Genomic DNA, 10,705 nt, shown 5'->3' with positions numbered 1-10,705 from the left:
GGAGACCTCACCTCCCCCTAACCACCACCTATTCTGTATAACTGATATGCAGCAACTTCTATTTTGTTGTTGCAATGACTTAGTCTGATGAATCATAATCAGTCAAATATCCAATAATGCTTTTCTTAGGTAGTGATCCATAAAGGATATATCTACCTACTTACAGTATGTGAGCGTGATGATGGAAGGTTCTTACAAGGAGGAAGCTTTAATAGGGAGTTTGTAATAGACTCAACACTGTTTGGCCTGAATCCCCAGCCTCACATGTCAGCACCTCAGCCAAACCTCCTCATCTACAGCTGCAGGTTCCACACTCACTCACATCCGTTTGTGACCCACCAACAAACTAAACATTCAGCTGAGTAGGCATGTGCATGTATGCGCGCGCGTGTGTGTGTGTGAGACGCAAGTGTCAGACACTTTCTGGTCATGAAAATATTTTAGCCACTAGATGGGGCCCTTTGCACAGAGCAAGAATGCCGAGAAGATCATCTGAGTTGACGCAGTACATTTTACATTTTACATTTTAGTCATTTAGCAGACGCTCTTATCCAGAGCGACTTACAGTTAGTGCATACATTATTATTATTTATTTTTTTCATACCCCCCGTGGGAAGCGAACCCACAACCCTGGCGTTGCTCTACCAACTGAGCTACATCCCTCAGTACATGTACAGCAGAGGAGGCTGGTGGGAGGAGCTATAGCAGTACGGGATCATTGTAATGGCTGGAATGGAATAGATGGAACAGAGTCAAAGATGTGGTTTCCATATATTTGATGTGTTTGATATGTTCCATTAATTCCATTCCAGCCATTACAATGAGCAGGTCTTCATACAGCTCCTCCCACCAGCCTCCTCTGATGTACAGTACCCAACCTTTGTGTGTGTGTGTGTGTGTGTGTGTGTGTGTGTGTGTGTGTGTGTGTGTGTGTGTGTGTGTGTGTGTGTGTCTGTCTGTCTGTCTGGCTGTCCATGCGGGAAAAGGGGGGTATCATCCAGATAGATTGAGGACTCCTCATGGAATATAACCCTCTGTGTTCACCCATGACTGCATGGCCAGGCACGACTCCAACACCATCATTAAGTTTGCCGACGACACAACAGTGGTAGGCCTGATCACCGACAACGATGAGACAGCCTATAGGGAGGAGGTCAGAGATCTGGCCGTGTGGTGCCAGGACAACAACCTCTCCCTCAACGTGACCAAGACAAAGGAGATGATTGTGGACTACAGGAAAAAAAAGAGGACTGAGCACGCCCCCATTCTCATCGACGGGGCTGTAGTGGAACAGGTTGAGAGCTTCAAGTTCCTTGGTGTCCACATCACCAACGAACTATCATGGTCCAAACACACCAAGACAGTCGTGAAGAGGGCACGACAAAGCGTATTCCCCCTCAGGAGACTAAAAAGATTTGGCATGGGTCCTCAGATCCTCAAAAAATTCTACAGCTGCACCATCGAGAGCATCCTGACTGGTTGCATCACCGCCTGGTATGGCAACTGCTTGGCCTCTGACCGCAAGGCACTACAGAGGGTAGTGCGTACGGCCCAGTACATCACTGGGGCAAAGCTCCCTGCCATCCAGGACCTCTATACCAGGCGGTGTCAGAGGAAGGCCCTCAAAATTGTCAAAGACTCCAGCCACCCTAGTCATAGACTGTTCTCTCTGCTACCGCACGGCAAGCGGTACCGGAGTGCCAAGTCTAGGTCCAAAAGACTTCTCAACAGCTTCTACCCCCAAGCCATAAGACTCCTGAACAGCTAATCATGGCTACCCGGACTATTTGCACTGCCCCCCCACCCCATCCTTTTTACGCTGCTGCTACTCTGTTAAGTATTTATGCATAGTCACTTTAACTCTACCCACATGTACATATTACCTCAACTACCTCAACTAGCCGGTGCCCCCGCACATTGACTCTGCAACGGTACCCCCCTGTATATATAGCCTCCCTACTGTCACTTTATTTTACTGTATATATAGCCTCCCTACTGTCACTTTATTTTACTTCTGCTCTTTTTTTCTCAACACTTTTTTGTTGTTGTTGTTTTATTCTTACTTTTTTTTGTTTAAAATAAATGCACTGTTGGTTAAGGGCTGTAAGTAAGCATTTCACTGCAATGTCTGCACCTGTTGTATTCGGCGCATGTGACCAATAAAATTTGATTTGATTTGATTTGATTTGAACCCGTTTTAACATGGGCATTGCTATTGAGGGCTTCCACCATTTTAAAGTAGTCAACTGGGTAGGGAGGAATCAGCCAATGAAGAAGAAGACAATGTGCTAGTTTAAAATGGAGATAGCCTCAGTAGCGCTGCCCATGCTGTCACAGACACTATAATGGCACAGATACAACGATGAGGCCTTTATCTAGCACTATGGCTGCTCCTTTACTCAGTCCATTGAATTTTCTAATCCATCCCGCCACCCTCCCATGCGCGAAATGAGCAATGACGTCAGGGTAGGAACTCCAGCACAACTTTTCAAACAGGTTGCATTCAACCAGGCAACCACTACACTGTTGGGCACTGAACTGTTGAAAGTGCAAAACAGGATAAGGAGAGATGGCATGGAGCAGACCAGTCAATATTCGCAAGGTGCTTCGAATAACAAATAGTCCAGTTAAATATCTGAAATGGATCATTGATTAGAAGTACTTTGGATGTATTTTTTCATTTTTATAAGAACAGAATAGCTTTTTAAAACTGGCGCTCGTATGGCTGTCCCGAACGAGGATACATTGTATCTGATTCAGACCAACTAACTTCTGTTCATGGAAACAATTCAGCAACAATTCTATTGAACGGAATACAGTCGGATTTTTTGTTTCCAGATATTGTTGAGTTGAACATTCGGAATATAACTAATCTGGAAACGAGTGTGTTTTGGAAGTTGCCTGATGTCTAGTGCCACTGGACGAGAATAACTTTTCTCCACGTCGTGCTTCTTCACGAAAACCTGTCAGAGTTAGTTCACAAACTGTCTGAACTGACAAAATCCTAGTTGGCTTCATCACCATGAGAAAGTGTGGATTCCAGGATCAAATACCACGATTAGTGTATTTGTCCCAAATAATTTATTTTGAGAATAGTGCTTTACCGTGCTTTCTAGGGAGCACTTTGACATATAATATAGCCTTTATCTGAACAAAGTCGTGATGATTTCGGAGGAACGAAGTAACGTTAGTCATATATCCAAGCAAGCCCTCAACTTTCCAGTGGGCCTATTGATCCGCTCGCCGAAGAAGAGCCTGGCAAAGCTGGGGAGGAAGCCAAGCAATGGATCCCTGCAGTAAGTCATATTATTCATATCCAGTGTATCTACTTTGTAGGGTATTTAAAACGAGGGACCCTTATTTTGCAGATTTGGATTTCAGTTTTGTTACATGCAGCTGCCTGTGATTTTGTATATTCAAATGGACTTATGGCCTTCAATAGAAATGTAATTTATTTGTAGAGAGGTGCTGCAAGCTTATACTGTCCTCTTATTAATTACCCATTCATTTTGTGTCCTCCCTTGAACTCTCTCACTTTCACTAACACATTTACCTTGCTCTCTGTGTTTCACTCTGTCACTATCTATGTCTCTGTCGCTTTCTCTTATTTGTATCTCTCTCTCTCTCTCTCTCTCTCTCTCTCTCTCTCTCTCTCTCTCTCTCTCTCTCTCTCTCTCTCTCTCTCAATTTTAACAATTTAACAATTTAAGGGCTTTATTGGCATGGGAAACGTGTGTTAACATTGCCAAAGCAAGTGAAGTAGATAGTAAACAAAAGTGAAATAAACAATAAATATTAACAGTAAACATCTCTCTCTCTGTCTCTCTCTCCTACTCCATCCATCCATCCATCCATTTCTCCCTCTCCCTCCCTCAGGTCCAACACCTCAGATGGCACCACCCATTCAGCAGAGAGTACAGGCGTGAGGCAGCCGGCCAAGAACAAAATCCGCCGCCACAACAACAGACTATCGACAGTGTTCAACCGGAGCCCCCTCCTGTGGGGTGACAGTGGGCAGGGGCATGCCCCGGGTGGCAGGAGCATGGCGGGGGACCTGCAGGCAGCAGACGACCCTGCTGAGCTGTCCAGTCAGATGTCTGCCCCAGGCATCCTGAAGATCTTTGGCAGCGACATCTGCCAGGGAACCAACTACAAGAGCGTCCTGGCCACGACTCGCTCCAGCGCCAAGGAACTTGTCAAAGAGGCCCTGGAGAGGTGAGGGGTTAGGGTTGCCCACTGGCATTACGTGATTTGTTAGCATTAGTCTCAATGCTAACAGGTAAGCAGAAAGGGAACATTCCTCAAGGCTAAATGGTATGGATTGTAATACTGCTAATCCTAATAGTGTGAACCATTGCAAATCACTTAAAGCTGGTGATATGGACATTGTACCCAGATTATCTCAAAGCCACTTTAATTTAAGGAGGAATTAGATCTTATCATGCTATTCTGACTGAGTCGCTTTTATCGTTGCTTAGATACTGTCTGGAGAAAGAGGATCCCAGTCGATATGTGCTGTGCGACGTGATTGGCCAGACCGGAGCAGACCACCAATGGAAGACGGAGTGCTTTCGGGTCGTGGGTGACCACGAGAAGCCCCTCATGCTGCAGTCGCTATGGAAACCCAAAGAAGGCTTCTCCAGACGCTTTGAGATCCAGAAGAGAGTGAGCGTAGAGGAACAGAGTGCTAAGGATACCGACACCGTCACAGCAGGTACGTCAACCATACAGGTGCAGCTCAGTGAACCCAGTAACAACAACCTAAAGCCCAGGTAATCACTCTATCTGTTGGGGTGGCATTGGATCTCCTATCTCTGTAACTAACGGTAGGGTAATAGAATCCATTGTCCAACTTATCATGAGACAGAGCAGGGGAGATGGCAGGCAAGTGAGAGGTCAGAGAAAAACAAAAGCTGCAGTGAGGGGTAGAGGAGGTCAGAGTGTCCCCTCTCTCTTATCTGGGATTGACAACAGGGTCCCAACAGGGGTCTCTGAAGCCCCCAGGGCAGGGGACTGGCTGTGGCTGGATAGGCTTTTTCCACTGGTTATTCTATCCATCAGAGCTCGCTTCCTGCACACTGGACACTGTGTGGTCCTGTTGACTTTGGCGTGCGTTTGTTGTGAATCTCAGTTTTCATCAAACCTCCACATCACCCTCCACTCTTTTTGCTCTACTCTGATTGGGGGAAGCTGGGGGAAGTTGCCCCCTCTGCAGGCCTGACCAGCCCCCCTGACACAGTGTGGCAGAACAATGTGGAAGAACGCCCACTTCCACAGCTGATAAGAGCCTGGGAGCAGGAGCTGTTAGCTGGGTGTGAAGCTGAGTTCTCTGGACATTCCATGGTGCTTAATGGCTCCAAATGAGCTGAATAGTGTTTATGTTGCGGTACGTCAGCCCAACAGCCAGGGACGCCTGTTGCTATCAGATAGAGGACAACACCTCTCACTACACCTCCAGATTTCCTCTCTCCTTCACCTGCTATGTTTGATTTGACTGAGAGCCAACTCAGTAAAACATTATGATATGGTGGTGTGAGATGGACTAGAATGATTTTATGGAAGAACTCCCCTAATAGTTTGAGTGTTTAGCATACTGTGAAGTTTCAGTTTATGTATAGATGATTAAGTTTATGTTACATAGATTATATCAGGACACAATCAATGATTTTGTAAGAAATTATGAATACATTATTAATAATCGCTTCTCTGCATCTAGTCTCATCCTCCCTCTTCCCGTGCTTCTCTCTGCCCCAGGTATCAACGCCCAGGCTCGCAAGCTCCAGAAGGGCCGATCACGGGTCACCTCTCTGTTCATGGACGGCAGTGGTGAGGATGTGGAGGGCCTGGGGATGTGGAGGAGTCTCAGTGAGATGGACCTGTCTGCCATGGAGAAGGAGGCCATGCGGGCCCAGCAGAAGGCCCAGCTCATCAGGGAGGACCCAGAGGCCGAGGCCGACAAGGAGGCCCTGCGTCTGGGCATGGAGAAGGAGGAGACGGAGAGCAGTGATGACAACACCACCCAGTACTCCATCCACCCGCCCTTTGATTTCCCCTACTTCCTGCTGCTGCAGGGATACAGCTACAGACAGGTAGGAAGACTGGAAAGTGAAGCTGTTGCCACTGCTATACATTAAACCCAGATGCATTTGTTTGTCTATCAGATTATTGATTATCTTAAATGATAAGGAACTTTAATGAAAGGCTTGGCTTCAGTTTACACAGCTGAAGTCAGTTGGTTAGATAGGAATCAGTCTGTTCTTGAATAGTTAGGCTCAGAATAGGTTTGTATGGTTGAAGAATGTGTCCGGCTGCGACAGAGAGAGATGTCATGCTGAAATTCTTCACAGTGGGCCTGGGCAGCCAGAAAGCAGCAGCTGTAATTGATTGAGCCTGATGGCTGCTCCATTGAATACCTTTCAAGGTTCTCAAGTGTCTCTTGGCAGGGTGGCATAAACACTGTGAAGAAAGGCTTATCAGAGACACTGAGGCATAAACAAGTACACTCCACTACACTATAGAGGCCCCCACTGAACCTCTTAGGTTAAGACCTGGGGTTAAAATCCCCAGAAAGAGAGAGAGACAGAGGAGAGGAGCAGAGAGCAGAGGGCTTTAGCTGCAGTGAAGATGCTATAACATGGACAGGGAGAGACTGAGTCTTGCTGCTGGATTACTATGGGCTCAGAGTATTGGGCTCAGAGCCACGAGCTCAAGCAGACTCAGAGTAGACCGGCATGTTGTGGACAGGTGATCCTCGTGTCCACACGCTGAGTGGGCCAGCCTGGGTCATGTACTGGAGAGGCGGGAAAAAGGAGCTGGCCTTGTCCCAGCAGTAGAGTTCTCACACTGGGATGTGTTGTCTGTCAACAGGGCTCATTGAATAGATAAGGAACACTGTGTTCACAATCACAGTTCAGCTCAGCCCTGATGGCTCTGCAGTGGAGGTGGAGATAGTATTAGAGAATAGAGCAGAAGGCACACTATAATGTCTAAACAAACTCAGTGGACGTACATACACATGCCGGGCCAGAGGGCCAGAGGGCCAGAGGGCCAGAGGGCCAGAGGGCCAGAGGGCCAGAGGGCCAGAGGGCCAGAGGGCCAGAGGGCCAGAGGGCCAGAGGGCCAGAGGGCCAGAGGGCCAGAGGGCCAGAGGGCCAGAGGGCCAGGCCCATTCCTAGGAACAGGAAATGCTGCTGCTCTCTCTCTGTTGTTTGTTCCTCATTGTGGATACTGCTGAGTGTGCAGGACACTGGGTGGGGTGTGCCAGATACTGGGGGCAGGCAGAGTACTGAGCCCGTCCCCGGTCCGGCCACTCCACAACAATAACTCACTCACATATCAGCAGTCCTATGGAATAGAAATGTTCCAGGCTTGACTCGTTTAAAAAAAAAAGTGTCTGTGTTTCCAGACCAGCTTTTCCTGAACTTAATCTCCTGTGAACCATGAGAGAGCTGTATTGGATTTGATTTCCTTGTGAGTGTTGTTGTTCAAGTTCAAGTGCAGGTCAGTGTAGTCACATTGACTCACAGTTATTAACTCCCTTTCTAGACAGTTTGATCTATTCTGCCAGATATCATGTGCAGGAAAATAAATAAAGGTTGAGAAGTTGTCACTATATTGATTTGAATAGTCCAGTTTAGTGCAGGCTATCATATGGAGCCAGTGACTCTAACCATTTAGTTAGTTAAGTGTATGTGGTTGCACACTGTGCTCAGTGGCTGGTTTGCTTCCATGCTAGCTGGGATGATACAGTATCATGACCTGCCTGAAAGGCTCTGCATGGTCAATCCAACGTTTGATGTGGCCGTACAGCATTTACTGCGATGCAGCCTCCGTAGACGTCAGGGCTTTCATACTTGCTCTTAGCAGAGCAGAGCAGTGCTATTGTGAAGGAAGTTGTCAAGGAAGTGAGTTTGTGTTTATACATGACGTACCGCCCCCACCTACCGTCAACGAATCATGTCAATGCGGAGCTATACGGAGCCCTCCGCATTGTTACAAAATTTGAGAGGCGCACGGTGATGCGGTACGGAGCTTGATTTGGCCTCAGCATGCCTCCGGAGGCGCAATTGCATCACACCCTCCATATGGAGCCTCTGATTACATTTTCAGATCAAGCATAAATTGGCTTTAATAGTCTTGGGAGGGATGACCGAGCGATGGGTGGTGTTAGAAGGTCATGACCTCCCCCACACTGATCCTCAACAGAGGGTCCCCACAGAAGTGCTCAGCCCCCTCCTGTACTCCCTGTTCACCCATCACTGCGTGGCCACGCACGTCTCCAACTCAATCATAAAATATTCTGATGACACAACAGTGGTAGGCCTGATTACCAACAACAACAAGACAGCCTACACGGAGGAGGTGAGAGCCCTGGTGGAGTGTTGCCAGGAAAATAACCTCTCCCTCAACGTCAACAAAACAAAGGAGCTGATCGTGGTCTACAGGAGACAGCAGAGAGAGCACGCCCCCATCCACATAGACGGGGCTGCAGTGGAGAGGGTCAAAAGCTTAAACTTCCTCAGTGTGCACATCACTGAGGACCTGAAATGTTATAAATATAATATATACACTGAGTGTACAAAACATTAAGAACCCTTCCTAATATTTTGCCCTCAGAACAGCCTCAATTCGTCGGGGCATGGACTCTACAAGGTGTCGAAAGTGTTCCACAGGGATGCTGGCCCATGTTGACTCCAATGCTTCCCATAGTTATGTCAAGTTGGCTGGATGTCCTTTGGGTGGTGGACCATTCTTGATACAAACAGGAAACTGTTGAGCGTGAAAAACCTAGCAGCGCTGCAGTTCTTGCCACAAACCGGTGTGCCTGGCACCTACTAGCATATTCTGGTCAAAGGCACTAACATATTTTGTCTTGCCAATTCACCCGCTGAATGGCACACATACACAATCCATGTCTCAATCGTCTCAAGGCTTAAAAATCCTTATTCAACCTGTCTCCTCCCTTTCATCTACACTGATTGAAGTAGATTTAACATCAATAAGGGATCATAGCTTTCACCTGGATTCACCTGGTCAGTCTGTCATGGAAAGAGCTTAATGTTTTGTACACTCAGTGTATATTTAAATGATACTGCTTGTTCTCTCTTTATTTGTGGCGGGGGATTATGTGTGTGTTGTTTTGTATTGCTAGATATTACTGCACTGTTGGAGCTAGAAAACACAAGCATTTCTCTGCACCATGCGAAAACATTTATTTATGAATTATTGTTTCATACACTTCTCACTCCCCCCTCTGCTTTTCCCCCTATGGACATTCTACAGTTGAAAATGTGTATATAATATTATTATTATTATTATTATTATTGTCTTATTCACGTTTCTTTTTTTATCCTGCACTGTTGGAGCTCGGAGCATAACAATTTCACAGTACCCTGCGATTATATCTGCGACCCTGTGCATGTGACTAATAAACTCATCTAAAAAAATAAATTGAATCTGCAAATCTGTGGACTTTGATTTGATTTGACATGGACTTATAGTTTCACACCTAAGCCCTTCCATTCCTGTCCCTCCACCACACACTGCCAGTACATGCTGATCCTGGACCTGTTCCGTCCTCACATAACACATGGCTCTAATGCGCCTGCTTGATCAATCTCCAAATGATTACACAACTTCACAATTAAAGTCCTGGGTCTTTTATTTGTGCTTTGTATTGTGGCTTTGTATTGTGGTGCCAAAGTGCATGTGTTTACATTGTAGTTAGGTACTAGGTAGGAGCAGTGTAATTACAGTGTAGTTAATACATAGTAGTTACAAAGTATCATAGCATATTGCAAACTGAAACCAGTGCATTAATTAATGTAGCACTCATGGATTCTGCTGGTTGACCTTCCATTGCCCCTCCTCTACCCTGCAGGACTTTGTCATCTACCTGATGAGCGGCACCACCACCATCTTCGGCTGCTGCAGGGAGCACTGTAACGGAGAGGACGAAGAGAGGCTCAAGGTAGACATCCTCCTCTTTGCCCCGGACATTCTGCCCCAGCACTGCTGTGTCAGGCGCCTGGACTCTACCAACTCCTCCCCGGGGGACACCAAGCAGACTCTGACCCTGCTGAAGCCCCTCCACGGTGCCCCCATCACCCGGAATGGTTTCCTCCTGAAGGAGGAGGTGGAGCTGACCCCTGGGGACCTGGTGGGTTTGGGACGACACTACCTGTTCATGTTTAAGGACCCTACCGCCGCCCCAGGGGCTCCACAGACCCCTCCCTGGATGAAACAACTCTGCCCGGCCCATGACGGAGGAGTGGGAGTGTCATCCTCCTGTCAATCATGTGGCTCCGCCCTCCCAATGAAATTGCCTAGGGTCCAGAGGAAGCCGGCTCCTCCTCGGTGGAAGGACCCAGAGGGTAGAGAGGTGTCTCTGAGCTATGAGCTGGAGCAGGAGGACAGGGTCCTGCAGGAGGTCCTGGTCATGGTGGACCCCAGTGGGGACAAAGTCAAACTGACCCCTGCCTTCCTGCTGAGCCTGTCCATCCAACACTCGGCCGCCACGTTCCAGCTGACACACTTCCGAAGGTTGCTGCTCCGCATAGCCAGTCAGATCCAGCTCACCATGTGGGTGAGTGAAACTATGCAGCTCCATTATGCACAGAAACAATGCACTCTCTCGAGTCAAACGATTTACCTTTTATATCATCATGACACAAATAAACCTTGAATCGTTATGCATTCAAAATAC

The 10,705-nt window shown here is 47.3% G+C and overlaps 1 protein-coding gene across 2 annotated transcripts in view; it reads left to right on the top strand.

The window, feature by feature from the left end:
• Positions 1–2,661: 2,661 nt before the first annotated feature.
• radil2a (Ras association and DIL domains 2a) overlaps positions 2,662–10,705 on the top strand; it is a 28,611-nt gene continuing 20,567 nt past the window's right edge. For both annotated transcript variants that reach the window (XM_084142761.1, XM_084142760.1), the window contains exons 1-5: positions 2,662–3,296; positions 3,877–4,215; positions 4,479–4,714; positions 5,755–6,089; positions 9,881–10,585. In XM_084142761.1, the coding sequence (XP_083998887.1) occupies positions 3,163–3,296; positions 3,877–4,215; positions 4,479–4,714; positions 5,755–6,089; positions 9,881–10,585 (1,749 nt within the window). In that variant the 5' untranslated portion in view covers positions 2,662–3,162. The remainder of the gene's footprint in view (positions 3,297–3,876; positions 4,216–4,478; positions 4,715–5,754; positions 6,090–9,880; positions 10,586–10,705) is intronic.

This window comes from Coregonus lavaretus (genome assembly GCF_964263955.1).
Source record: "Coregonus lavaretus genome assembly, chromosome: 2".
Lineage (NCBI taxonomy): Eukaryota > Metazoa > Chordata > Actinopteri > Salmoniformes > Salmonidae > Coregonus > Coregonus lavaretus.
Note: the sequence above shows the minus strand (reverse complement) of the source record. Positions and strands in the feature narration are given on the sequence as shown.